Here is a 15,475-nt window from a genome sequence, read left to right on the forward strand (position 1 = left end):
GTCCTTTTTATTTTTTATATTTTGCATTTTACATTATTTACATTTTTATTTAGTTATGTTAATTTATATATATATATATATATATATATATATATATATATATATATATATATATATATATATATATATATATATATATACACACACATATATATATATATATATATATATATATATATATATATATATATATATATATATATATATATATTTTTTTTTTATTAATTTAGTTTAACATTTTATTTTATTAAATTTAAAATGTCATATTTTATTTTTTATTTATTAGTATTTAGTTTTAATTTAATTAACATTTTTATTTTAATTAGATATTTTATAATATTAATTATTTTATAAAAAATATTTAATTCTTTATTTTTAATTGAATTTAAAAAATACATTTTATATTTTATTTTATTCTATTTAATATTATATATATTTTTTTTTATTTTACTGAAATTTAATTTAATTGTATGTTTATTTTATTATATTTGTATGATATTTTATATTATTTAATATGGAGCAACACAGTGGTGCAGTGGGTAGCGCTGTCGCCTCATAGTAAGAAGGTCGCCTGGCATTTCTGTGTGCAGTTTGCATGTTCTCCCCGTGTTCATGTGGGTTTTTGCGAGCCAGGGCTTTTATTGGGCCGGGCCATCCCAATCGACCGGGGCGCGTTTCCACTGTCAGGCCAGGAGCTCGCAGCGTGTCACGCAAACCCCGCCCCCAGAACGTCCCCCAAATCAAATATCACACAACCCGCCCACTTTAGCGGGAATCAGACAGATAAAGCACACCATCGCATCATCACAAAACCATTAAAATGAAGACAACTGAAACAAACAAATGACCTGTTACTGAACAGCATTACATTATATGTCTATACGCACATGTCTGTGTGTTCTCATTCATCATGTTCATTTACTCGCTGACCGACTGTTGGCATCGAACATCGAGTGGTCTCACCACTAACTGAGGGACCCTGCACAGTGAGCTAACCCATCCATGATTTAAAACCACAGAAATTCTCTGTAAATAACTCGGTAGAAAATGTGTTTTATAACATCCTCATTTAGATAGACACAGTCAAACATTCAGCCCAATTAGTCCAGAGAGACCCAAACATATACATTTTTCCTTATAGGCTATATAACACTAAAAGGTGACTCCCCTTTATTTAAGGATGTTGCATACTATTCTGTGATCTTAAGTAAAGCAACATGTTAAGTATTTCAGCACATAAGAGCAAGTAATAAAATATAGCCTATACTTTGTTGCGCTTAGCAGCTTTTCACTAATAAAGCACTATAGTTCAAATTTCATTTTTAAATTTTACAATGTCATATAATAACATAATCACTTGTTTGAGGACACAGGACTTTCCCTTTTCCCCTTTTTCCCCAATGCGTTTGTAAAGAGGCGATGTGCAGTACTGGATGACAGAAAAAAAGGTACCCTAGTTTCTACTTTCACTTCCCCAAAAAATTCTTTGATTAATATCATTGTATCCAAATACTTTATGAATAATATTTACATTGCTAAATAAGTTGGTGGTTCATTCCGCTGTGGCAACTGTTGATGAATAAAGGGACTTAGCCAAAGGAAATTAAAATAAAATTTATTTAATATTTTATGTAATTTAAATTAATAATTACAAGTATTTACAATTTTTTGTCAAAGCTGTTTTTGTTTATGTATTTACTGTGTCTGTTAGGCCCTCTCACATTTTATATTTGCTTTATTAAAAAACACATTTTGCCCACACCATCTTAGAAGTCAGCATCAATGACACCTAATTAGCCAACCTAGCAAGTGAGCAGCCTAGAACCTAACACCCAGCTCCGATTCTAAACAGTCGCGATATCCTTATGACTCTGCTGACATCATGAGCAAGACATTACTAGGTAGTGACACGCTCAAGTCAGATGATTATTTTGTTTTGCTCTTTCAGGCTTTAGAAAAGAGGTCAGAAGACGATACACTCTTCATTCGCAGCCAGAAGCTGAAAAGGCATGAAACAGGAGAGAGTCCATTCAGCAGGAGGTCATTGATTTGCACAATCAATCCCATCAGTCAATAGCGCTGTTAATGGATTAAAAGCCTAGGCAATTACGCGCATATAGATTTAGGCTTATTGATACAAAGCTCCTTTGTATGTATACTCTATATCTAAACGCTGTCTGCACATTAACATTTAAGACGTAGTAAACATCAGAATAACCTCTTAGTAATAATGGGTAATATCGTCACACTTCACTTTGCTAACACAGTATGTTAAGTTTTATTAGTTAAAGGTGGCGTATGCATGTTTTTGACTCTTCTAAAGCATAAAAACACCATAATATGTTTGCAGAAACATGCTAAGTGAACATTCTTGTTCATCTGAAAGACATTAGCCCCTTTCACACAGTAATGCTGGTAAATATCCGGAAAATTACTGGAACGACTTTACTGGTAAATTCAAAAAAGTGCTGTTCACACAGGCAAGAATGCTCCGGAATTTTTTCAGAAAAGACCATTTACACACCCATTCTAAAACACCGGTAAATTCTGACATCATTAACCAGGAATGACCTGTATATATGGCTGCGATTGTATTTGTAAACAAAGAAAAGTTCACTGGCTGCTACACGCGTCGCAGCTAACATCTTGCAGCTGTGTTACAACTAATGTTACAACTTCTCTTTCTGGAAATTGCCGGAAAAAATTTACTGGTATTTTCAAAAAGGGTCTATTCACACATGATCACACATTAAAAAACAAATTAAAAAACCCCCGTAAAATAACGAGTTGTTAAATTACAGAATTTTACTGTAAAATAACAGAGGCTGATTAACAGAAATTTACCAGAAATTTTAATTTAAGGAAATTTTTGTAATTTAATGTCCGTTATTTTACAGTAAATTTCTGTAATCTAACGACTTTTATTTTACGTTCTTTTTTCTGGCATCCCGGCTGCCAAAAATAAACCCTAAAATTCTGGATTTTTTTTTTTTACAGTGTGTCCAAACAACACGCTATGTGACATGATACGCAGTGATAAGCAATTTGGCTATTTGCACCAGACAAAACTTGACAGAAATTTAAATACAGCCATTCAGAAGCACAGAATAGTGCACGCACTGCACTCAGACTAAATGGTAAGGTTTATAATCTAATGAATACATAAAACCTTTTTAACTTTAATATATGTACATGCTAAATCACTAATATGTGTTCATTTACATTGTTTCATGGTTCTAAAGTTCAATTTGAAACGGTTTATTTTATCTCAAGAGCTGAGGTGAATCGGCTGCTGCCTTCAGTAGTATGGCAATACATATTACATACAATGGCATTCAAACCCACATCATTAGCATTTAACACTGAATAAAGCACATGAGGTGTACCGGAGGTAAACACTGTCAGGTTATTCTGTTTTTCAGCTGCAAGAAATAGAAGCTGTTTCTAAAATATAAATTTCAGGTGTTGGTTAGAACAAAAACATCTTTTAATATGGAAAATATTCCTTCTATCGTGTGCCGTTGCTTTTATATAAACACGCTTTAAATCACTTGCTCCTGTTGATGCTGTTGATGCTGTCAATCTGGCAACCTGTGATTGTGTGGGTTTTGAACCAGGTGTGCAATACCTAGCAATACCTAGTTCAACCACTTGATGTCAAACTAGTTAATGCGTTTACTAAAATAACCAATAGTTAGTTTTATTCATGTTTGTCAATGAAAATAAAGACATTCATTGCTAGTTCATGTAAAGGTCACAGTGCTTTAACTAATGTTAAGAAGCAAAAATTAGAATGTTACATTTACGTTTAGTCAGTTAGCTAACATTTTTGTCCAAAGTACCTTACAATTGAGGAGGCATTCTGTAACTCAGCAAGGCAATACACACAAAAAGTGCTAATTACACAAAGAAACTCTTAGTGCTCAGAGAATTACGTGCTAGAGTAACGAGTGAGGAGTGTTGTTTTTTTGAGAGAACTAGTGATGTGTCGTTCTTGAATGATTCGTTTATTTTGAACAAATCTTCAAAATGACTCAGGAACTACGAGTCCTCTCAGGGAGTGATTCATTCATCCACGCAAAAAGGTGGTATCATTCATTTCAAGTCTTTTGAGTTGTTTATCGTGGAAAGACAGAAGACAATCATTTGCGTTTAGAGCCGGAACGAGAATTGATCCGTTCACCTCTCGAGTCCTTTATCGGGTTTAAGTCACTCATTCATCACGGGCCAATCATATGCATTTAGAGCCGGAAAGAGAACCTCTATCAGGTTTGAGTCATTTGTCTTTCTTACTTGACTTGACACTACAGCAGAATTGGATGTAGAAATTAGTAAATGGTTCTAAATCCTCTTTAAGGATGGGTGCATCATAATCATTAATTATTATAATAATATTATAACTAATAATATCATATTATTATTATTATGTGCATTCCTGATCTTAAACTGTATCCACTGTACACTGCCACGAGAACGAGAATGTTTTGTCTATTTGCTGCCTTGCTATTAGGAAACAAACACTAAGCTAGGCTATATGATAAATTAATCAAATTCTACAATTACAAGTGATTTGTAATTTGTTATTTTTTACCCTATTTTTTGTTTAATAATGTTTTTCTATGCAGACTTTATGTATTGGTCTAATATTTGTATGAAAAAAAATTGCGTTTGCATTTAATCATTTAGCAGAAGCTTTTATCCTGCGACCAACAAGTAATGGCAAAAGAATCACTTCAAATCATCAGAAAGAAGAAACAGACTCTTCTATCAAAGGTTCAGAGCTTGTGTTTTTGAATGCAAACCTTAAACCAAGTGAAGTCCAACAAGCAAAGCCACACAGTGTTGTTTTAAAGCTTAATTAATTCTGATTATTTAAAAAAAAAGCCAAGCTTGTTGTTTTAATATTCCAAAGTCAACTTGTTAAGCTCATTAGGCTCCGTGGCTTTTGTATTTTTTTATTTGTATTATCTTTCACCTAAATTGCTGTTTCATAAAAACATCTATTGGGAAGAGTTGCCATATTTGATATAAAGCTTTTCTGGCACAAATGTGTTATTTAATTTAAAGCTTACTTGTTTTTATTTATTAAAAAGCCTAGCTTGATGTGCACTATTTATTTTTGATTGTTTTTATTATTGTGATTTTAAAGTAATCTGTTTTGTTTTCAGGCTTTTCTGGTAAAAAATAATAATAAAACAATAAACAACAATTAAACAGTGTTCATGTTTCTATTGCCTACAGCATCATATATTACAAAGCGGTTCACAAAGACAATTTGATTTATTAAATAACTCATCTCTTTAACTTTCTTTCACGTTATGTGACAAAAGAATGAATGACTCGAATGAACTAAGTGATTAATTCATTCGCTCATGCGCACGTTGTGTAGTGCCGGAGAAGATCAGTTCATTTTTCGAGTTCTCTATCAGGTCTGAGTCGTTCTTTCACCATGTGAAAGACTAAAGCCTAGCCAATCATATGCATTTAGAGCCGGAAAGAGAATTGATCCATTCACCTCTCGAGTCCTCAGTCTGAGTCGTTCATCACGTGAAAGACAGAAGCCAATCGTATGCATTTTGAGCCGGAAAGAGATTTGATCCGTTTACTTCTCGAGTCTTCGGGTTTGAGTAATTCTGTCACAGGATGAACGAAAAACTCAAGAACCAGAAGACTCGAAATGTAAACTAATCATCATGGCTCCTATCGGCTCAGACTGTGTATATTGGTTGAGATTATATGTGACTGTCAGTGTAACGTGAATGAACCACTGACATTTGAAGACATGAAGAGCTGAGCTGAGCAAATACACAAAAATACCTTCATAGACATACGAGCAGGTAAACACTGAATTATTATACCTGTATGAAGCTCACTTCACAAGAAAACAGTGTTTTTTATGGGATGTTGATTAATTATAAGAAATTGTCTGTTGGGATTGTGCAAAACTGCAGCAAGTGTTGGTTAAAATGATTGAGAGATGGAAGAGTGTGTTTTTGTCAAGCCCACTCACCAGTCTAAAGCTCACTTCATAAATACACAATGATTTTTATGAGATTGAATGATTGTAAGAAAGTGTGTGGTGCGAATGTGCAAAACTGGTGCAAGTGTCGCTTCAAATAACACAGTTAAAAGAGTATGATTACTGCTGGTGGTTTCTCAAGCCCACTCAAAAGTGTAAGGCACACTCAGAATCTCAAAATGTTTTGAAGGTTGTCATGTGGTGTGGTGGGGGAGAGATAAGGGGGCGCTGGTTTTGTTGATCGTTGTATTGTTCATAGTTAATGTTAGTAAGTACATTGACATTCATTTATTTTCTTTCAGCTAAGAATGAACTGCCAACTTATGTTTTATGCAGCGGATGCCCTTCTAGTTGCAACCCAATTCTGGGAAACACCCATACAGTCTCACATTCACGCACACACTCATACACTACAGACAATTTAGAGCCTACTCACACTATGCTATCGAAACCATGCTCAGGCCAGTTTCCCGGATCATTTGAGAAGTGTAATGCTGCGTTCATACCAGACGCGGAACACGCGTCAAGCGCGAGTGATTTACATGTTAAGTCAATGCAAACGCGCGAATAGAAATCCTGTGGCGCGATACGCGTGAATGGCGCGGCTTGAATGACACGAATTGCGCAAATGGCGCGGTGGGAATAGTGGGATACGCGCGAGGCGAATTGAGCGTTTTGCACGTTTGACGCACTAACCAATCCGAAGCTTGCTCTTATGGGGGCGTGATTGTGACGTAGAACCTGTTGATGGTGTCCCGGGAGAAATCCTCCAGGCGACACTGACAACAAGTGATCAAACTGGGCTTGGCTCAGTCAGAAGGACCGTTGAAAGCCTTCGTGATCCAGGTTCCGTTTCTGGAGGAGTTAATGAGCTCACAGAGCTGGATGCACCTCTGAAAGCATGTAGTGGACTCAGACCTCAGGTCCTAAACGTATCGACGCTGTTTTACAGCCTTCATAAAGTACATAAACACTGTAATTTTCTTCATAAAATCCATGTTAGCCTTTTAGCATAGAAGCTAGAGTCACCGGGCAGACAGAAGCCCTGCCCATCATGCGAATCCGCGTCTGTTCTGAAGTGAATTTGACATGCGAATGAAGCGGATTTGACGTGCGAATGAAGCGGGGTTTGACGCGCAAATGAAGCGAGTAAACTCAATAGTTCACGCGCCTATTTACGCGCGAGTAGCGTAATTTATCCGCGCGTTCCGCGTCTGGTGTGAACATAGCATTAGTGCGCTGAGTGCGGTTCACTTGGTGCTTTGGCGTGGTACTCTTGTGTGTGTGTGCAAAACGCGCCTAAGCCTGAAACAGAAAGCAAGACGTGATTTCATATGGATTTATTAATCATTTGTACCGTTCAATGAACGCAAACTGTCATGGTTTATTAAAGACGCTAACTCCTCACTGCACCACATCTGCGCCATCAGCAAACCTCCTAATTCCTGCAGCACCAGGAAAGGTGGAAAAGCGTGCTTTGGCCCGGTTCAAGTCAAATGTACATATTGTGAGTATGCCCTTAGTTTATTCAATTCACCTATAGCACAAGTCTTTGGTTCATGGGGGAAACCCGAGCATCCTTCTTACCTTCTTACTATTAGGCAATAGTGCTAACCACTGTGCCATCGTGCCACCCCATTAACTAACATTTACAAATGAAACCAATTCAGGCTTTTTAGAAACCATTAACTAAGACCTTTAGCTAAATAAATGACAAATTTGTAGTAAACTGTTCTTTAATCAAAAACTAAATTTTAGCATGGTTCTCTAGCTACACATACAGTTAAAAGCAAAATTAAAACCGTTTCTGTAAAATTTTAAAGAGCCCCTATTATGCATTAAAAAGGTAATATTTTATGTTTTTTTTTTTGGGGGGGGGGGGGTCTCCAACAACATGCTGATATGCATGCAAGGTCAAAAAACACTTTCATTGTTTTATAATTTGCATTTATTTTTTTCCTAATTATCCCAGCGACTCCCATATAAATCGTTCAGTGATTATTTCAGTGATATAACCCCTCCTTAGCGCGATGCTAATCTGATTGGTCCGATGACCCATACTATAGTGTTTGGTCGACTGTGTTCAGCATAAGACAGAGAGAAATGCCCAGCATGGCTTATCAACAATTCTACAGAAGTCAGAATGCAGAGTCTATGTGTGAGCCCAATGCAGGAGTGCATTAAAGCAGTTAAACACCAGCATATTTCTCCATTCTTAACCATGACACACATTCACTATTAACCCACTGAGTGGCAAAAGCTGAACTATTTTGAAACATGACCGCTGCACGTGTTTAGGAACAGCTGACAGTAGGAATGACAAACAGCAGAGGATTGCAAGTCACGCATTTTAATCCGTAAACAAAGCGGCATGCATCGCGTTTTCAATGTGGCTTTAGACGCAATATAAGAATATAAAGAGCTAACCAGATACAGAACAAGTGCAGATAGGTACACAGCACAAGGCTGAGGCTATAATGCTGAGGTATCAATTTCACGCTGACACTGTCAGGGTTCTGCTACTCTGGTCTTGTGAATTCTTGTTTTGGTGGCAGAGTCCGGACACTAGTCCTGTCTTGTCCTGTTTCTGTCATTGTGCTTGTCTCTGTGTGAGAGCACGCCGTCTAGTGTTTGTGTGTTTTGTTCTGTCAGCATTGTGCCGTTTCATTCTCAGCGTCTTCGTCTAGTTGCTTTCGGTTTTGGTTGACGCTGAGATGAAGCATGCGCGTTGCATATGTGTGAGCGCATGGTAAGGTGTATCTATCTTGTGCTCGTGTCTTGTGTCTGTTGTCAAAGCACGTGGCTTTGTGTTTACATTGTGATCACGTGCTTTTGTTGTGTGCCTACCGTCTATTGTCAAGTCCCACCCTCCTTGCTAACCCATTATTAGTTAATTATGTTCATCTGTTTGTGTGTTAATTTACTACAGTTTATAATCCCCTCATGTCTACTGTCAGTTCATCAGTGCCAGTTCATCATTGTACATCACCGTATGTAGCCTTGTCTTGTTGTTTGTTACCTTGTTTCAGTCCTGATCCCCGCCAGCCTTCCACGCTAGTTTGTTTTTATTGTTTATTTGTTTTATTAGTGTTTTTCCCCCTCAGGGTTGTTTATTTTACCTTTTATTTTATTAATAAAAAATATTCATTCACTCTGCAATTGGGTCCTCGCTCCTTTTTTCCCTTACCAGACCGTGACAGACACACCTAAAGACTTGTTACGATGACGGTTCATTTGAACCTCTCTAAGTCGACTCTTTTATGAATAAATCAATAATTTTAAACCCTGTCAACTTTCAGATTTAAGCCTTAACTGGATATTTCACTTCACCAAGTGCTGTGTTATACACTTCATGAAAGGTCCTTTTCAAAACCCCATAATAGGGGTTCTTTAATTCAAATATTTACCAAGTGGTGTTTTACAAAGCAAGGGCATTTTCACATTATTTTCATTTAGTTTGGCTGGAATAAAAGCACTTATTGAAACAATTTTTAAGGTAAATATTATTAGCCCCCTTTCTTTGTTTGTTTCCTCTGACTGGCTACAGAACAAGCTTTATTTATAGAGCTATGGTCCAAATCATTGTTAATGTGCATAAAAAACATCACCCTTGGCTGGAAGATAGAGTATAGTGGTTCCATTCACAGAGCATTTGCCTTGCTTTATATAGAGAGCTATTCACTATCTGCATTTACTTTGTTTTTGTTTTGAATAGTACATGACATGTCCAATGAACTTAATAATAAGGAAATGAGAGAAAATCTATATCCATGACTTTGAAGTTAAGTAAAGTTAAAGAAATACCACAATCTTTGGTATTTAGCTTATTAAGAACAGAATATTACGTTTGTAGCACTGAAATGTTGACGTCTCCCATTCATTTCAGTTATATCAACAAGCTTTGAATTAACATTTAATGATTTACCGTGTCATTGACTACGTTTACATGCTCATTTTAATACTGTTAAGACAATACTCTGATTAAGAGTCTACTAGGTAAACAGTATTTTTGGATTAATTTTATCTGAATTAGGTCATTATCGAACTAAAAAGAAATTGTGTAAGATGTGAAGTACGTCGAGTTTAGTCGCATTATTGAAGTGCAGTACAGACATGTAAACACCTTAATCAAACTGTTACCGTCGTGTAGGATTTCCACCGCATTTTGCGACAGGATAATCTATACAAAGTTTGACACTATTCTCTGGACCTACTGAGTCAATAAAGGACCACAGACACCTGCATCGCGAAATGCTTAGTTTTTTTTTATTAATACGGCATGCATTATCAAATTTGATTAAACCTACACTCTTCCTGCAGTTCCAGCAGAGGCATGCACGAAATGTTCCAAAATGAAAGTGAAAGCGCCAAACTGCAGTGAAAGTCGACAAATTAAAAATGAAACTCCCAAAATTACATAATACTCTGGAGGAAATGTGGATAGCGCGATAATGCAATGATGTTAATTAAATATGTGCTACAACACGTAAAACAGTATCATGAAAAAAACATTCAAAAAGCAACTCATGTAAACACCATAATCATATTATTGTCTCATTTAGATTAAAGCAAATAATTTGATTATTAATGTCCATGTGAACGTAGTCAATGTTGATGCTAAATATGCTACTTCTGTTAGCTTCTGTCATATGATTCAGTTATATAATTATTCTAGGTGAATTGGGTAAGCTAAATTGTCTGTAGTGTATGTGTGTAAATAAGTGTGTAAGGATGTTTCCCAGTGATAGGTTGCAGCTGGAAGGGCATGCGCTGTGTGAAACGTACTGGATAAGTTGGTGGTTCATTCAGCAATGGCGACCCCAGATTAATGAAGGGACTAAGCTAAAAAGAAAATGAATGAATAAATGTTCTTTTTAAATGATTTAAAAAACAAAACAAACTTACAAAAAAGCCAAACAGGCTGAATCGAGAAAAAAAAAATGTGTAAAAGTTGTAACTCGATTACTTTTCTCTTCTGCCGCCATTTATGTTCTTACATACGGAATGGTCAGTTGAGATATATTAAGATAAACTAAAAGTTTTACTTGCATAATCAGGTAATATTTCAATGTGTTTTTTTTTTCAATAAGCCTCTTTTACTCACCAAAGCTGCCTTAATCTAATTAATACTATTTAAATATATTTTAAAATGCAGTTTATCCATGTGATGCTAAAGCTACATTTTTACCATCACTCCAGTCTTCAATGTCACATTATTCATGACGTTTTAATAAATATTCAGTAACACTTTATTTTATCACAAGACAAACTAGTAACTAGGCATAGCACAACAAACGGTTTCAAGGTTTTCCGTGGTTTGGAAGGTTTTAAAACCACCAACATTTTCTATTATAATGTTTTATTATGGTAAATTTATTTTTTTTATGTGTTTTTTTACGATTATTTTTTTAGCTTTTTTAGGACAACAGTATTTTCACATCAAAAGCTAGTGGTCAGCCCACGATTCAGCAAATAACAGAAAAACAAATTGCTTAAAATCAACACCCATCATGCTATATGCTGAGCAGTGCAGTGGCTTTACTTTATATCCAAAGAAAAAAAAGATCTCCAAAGGTGAAACTAATGATGAAACTTTGGAAAATACGATCAAACTGTAAAATTGTTAAATACTATTTAAATACATGTGATGCTAAGCTACATTTTTACTATCACTCCAGTCTTCAGTGTCACATTATACTTTAAAAAACCTTGCTTGTTTAACATTTCTCACTATTATCAATGCTGATGAAACTAACTTCATTTGAAATTAATAAAAACAGCAGAGGTCAATCATTTCAACTATTTAGTCTGACATGTTTACTGTTCCAAAATATTTTAAATGCTTATTAAAATTAAAAATATATTGTGTTCAATAAAGAATAAAAAATAGTTGTTGACATTTAGAAATAGAACATATTAATCACTATAACATAAAATTGTGCTATTTTTATCCGATGCTATCATACCATCAGAATCTTACACTGGCCCATGCCAACTATAAACTACAGGCTTACTACCTGCTTATTAATAAGACGATAACTGTGTTTTAGTACTTTCAAAGTAAGATCTTATTCTACATCCTTATACTCAATTCCTAAATCAAATTACTGTCTCACTAACTATTAATAAGTCGCTAACTAGTAGTTTACTGAGACAATAATTAGTCAATGGTTTTTTTATAGCCTGAGTTGCACAATAAAATAAAGTGTTTCTAAATATTCAGAACATATAAATATATAAATAATTACAGAACATAACTAATTTAAAGTAACATTTTTGAGGTATAAACCAGCACCTACCTTAAAGTTGTGTATCTTCTCATAGTTGCAGTGTTTCTCTGGTCCATCTTTGAGTGTGGTCCGTCTGCTCAGCGGCGATGGGCTGATCTGTGAACAAGCCAAAATCTTTAGAGGTTTCCAGAGAAGAGCACCCCTGCTGCCCAGATTCACGCCCAGAGCCAATGCCAACAACTCCTGGTGCTTGCGCTCCTTCTGCTTGGCTTTGTGGGGGGCTAATTCACCTACTGCCGACCCCATAATGCCACCAACTTGGGCTCTGGCTTTGGGAAGAGCCTGCATCTCCTCTGTGGAGGAGGATGAGTATGATGTGGAATGAAAGCAGCAGCTGAGTTTGTCCTGCAGTGTTTGGCCTATGTGGGCTGAATGAGAAGCGGGACAGTGTGGTCCTGCATTAGGCAGGGCTGGGGGTAGGGGGTGTGTTGGGTGGGCTGCCTGGGGGCAGGAGTGTGTCTCTAAACAATAGCACACATTCAGCACTCTGAGAGAAGGGCAACATGAGAAGAGACTGTGTCAGCCTTGTAGAAACATCACAGCAGGCTTCTGGAGTGGAATCGGTAAAATCTCGTTCACTGCAGGGTCACTGTAGTTAACCTAAAACTTTTATCCACCCCAAAAAGTAAAAATAGTTTGAAAATAAACATAAGTTGTGTTGTTTAGCCAAGATTTATAATTTTTATTCATACTAACTTAATACATAACTGCCCATGCCCATAGCTTGAAGACCCACTCCTCACTGACAAAAGTCCAGTATTTGTCCTATACACGAGCTTATTTGTCCTATTTATACTGCTACGCCACTATAATTTGTGAAAATAACCCTGTGAAAAAGCGTACATTTGGAGACCGTGGATGTCCCTTCAGTGTGACTTGAGAAAATCAGTTTTGACCAAAATTTTTCATGAGTCAAACATCCAGCTATGCAAGAAAACAAAATCTGATATGAAATCTTTCACTGCTGACCTACTGTATTGTTTTTAAATAGAGAAAACAATTTACAAGTGACTTTTATTCTAAATCTTGGACCGTATTCTTGAAACAAAAAATGACCAATAAAAAGGTGTAAAGCACAGAAATCGGACCATTTTCAAATGACTTTAAATAATAATTTGGCTAATTTTGTTATCCATGATTTTTCAAATATACCTTTGAACAAAAGAGTCTAAAAAAATTATGATGCTCTACATTATTATTATGTTTTAATAATAATATTTTATTTCTTATTAAAATGCCCAGATTCTGAGGAAAGTTGAGTGTGCTAGCCAGGGGATGTGTTTCCCAAACAACGACATAACTCGTGGCTGAACTATCATAGTACTAAGCATCGTTTGGGAAAAAACAATGTAGTGGCAAGTGTTTCCCAAAACTCTAATTTCTTTGTAGTAGACCCATCGTTTAAACTACGTTAGTTATAATGTAAAACACCCACAATAATGCTCTAAACAAAGTGTAGTGACTAGTTGTTTGGAGAAAAACCCCATGACTTTTTTTTGTGCACATTATATTGTTTTACACGCGCACACATATTAAAAAAAAATTCGTTTTGGTAAAAACATGTACTCACTTTTCATATTAATTAAATATATGTCAACAAGACATATAAGGCCCATGTTTTTTATTACAAATATTATTGAGAATAGTTCATAGTCTATTCATCCATTCATTTTCTTGTTGGCTTAGTCCCTTTATTAATCCGGGGTCGCCACAGCGGAATGAACCACCAACTTATCCAGCACGTTTTTACGCAGCGGATGCCCTTCCAGCCGCAACTTATCTCTGGGAAACCTCCACACACACATTCACACACTATGGACAATTTAGCCTACTCAATTCACCTGTGCCTGTGTCTTTGGACTGTGGGGGAAACCGGAGCACCCGGAGGAAACCCACGCGAACGCAGGGAGAACATGCAAACTCCACACAGAAACGCCAACTGAGCCGAGGATCGAACCAGCAACCCAGTGACCTTCTTGCTGTGAGGCGACAGCACTACCTACTGCGCCACTGCTTTGCCCGTCCATAGTCTATTCTACAACATAAAACCACTTACAAAAAGCTAACAGACATGCCATATATAAATCATCACGGTAATGGTTTTAATTTATAGGTATTATGAAATAACAAATATACAATTTTAAGTAGTCTTTTTAAGTAGTCAAGTAGTCTAACTTTTACAACTTTGACACATTCAAACCACTGCAGAAAGGTTCTATCATAGGCCCAATACAGTTCATATTATTTCCTAATAAATAGCTTAAGCTATTATAAATAAAAGCCATTAACGTAACCTATATATCTTTGTTTTTCCGAGCTTTAGTGATAATGCAGATTCTGCTTTCCATAGGTCACCTACAGTGCATCCGGAAAGTATTCATAATGTATGTATACGTTACAGCCTTATTCCAAAATGGATTAAATTAATTTATTAGGTGTTAGGATTTAGGTCTGGGCTCTCTGAGCCACTCAGAGACATTCACTGTTAAAAAATGTGGAAAAACTGAAGTGCCATAAATACTTTCCAGATACACTTTATAGCTTTCGTCAAGAGCCACGGCTGCATTCAAAATAGCATAAATGATTTCAAAGTGCACTACAAAAGGAGCGCAATTGTCAATATTGCTAGATCGCTAAAACAACTGTAAAAACTACTTTGTAAGGAAATTAACGTAAGAGAGAAGGTTTTAATTATTTTTTTAATCATTCTAAGTTTAAATGTTGCACGTTTGAAAGGAATAAGGCATAGGATTATAACTGGGAATAGAACACAGCCAGGAACTATGTTTCTAACTACAGCTCTACAGGTTTCATTGCAAATGTACAGGTATGAATGTTTGTTGGATTTGGAAAACATTCAATCAACGAACTATGTTTGTAACGACGGAACTTGCAAACTTAGTTGGCTAACGATGGTTTTTGGAAACGCACCCCAGTTTGAAACGTTTTGCGTTTATTTGCCTAGTAAATGACAATAGGATAATTTAAAACTTTATTAGAATTGTTTTTTTTTTCTAATATGATGTAATAAATTTGTATTTTAAAAAAAAGTATTTATTCATATTTCTTTATTTTAAATCTTTAGGAAATACATTTGGTACATCAAAAAGTACAGTTATGATGACTGCTCAACAAGCTTATCTAACTAAAAAATAGTGCTTAATGT

At 35.7% G+C, this 15,475-nt stretch overlaps 1 protein-coding gene across 1 annotated transcript in view; it reads right to left on the reverse strand.

Annotated features, from left to right (window-relative positions):
- The window catches only part of chn2 (chimerin 2), a 163,079-nt gene that overhangs the window by 33,426 nt on the left and 114,178 nt on the right, over positions 1 to 15,475 (reverse strand). The window contains exon 7 of the mRNA XM_087286905.1: positions 12,319 to 12,405. Within this exon, the coding sequence (XP_087143031.1) occupies positions 12,319 to 12,405 (87 nt within the window). The remainder of the gene's footprint in view (positions 1 to 12,318; positions 12,406 to 15,475) is intronic.

Source organism: Danio rerio, chromosome 16 (genome assembly GCF_052040795.2).
Source record: "Danio rerio strain M-AB ecotype USA chromosome 16, GRCz13ab, whole genome shotgun sequence".
In the NCBI taxonomy this organism is placed as follows: domain Eukaryota; kingdom Metazoa; phylum Chordata; class Actinopteri; order Cypriniformes; family Danionidae; genus Danio; species Danio rerio.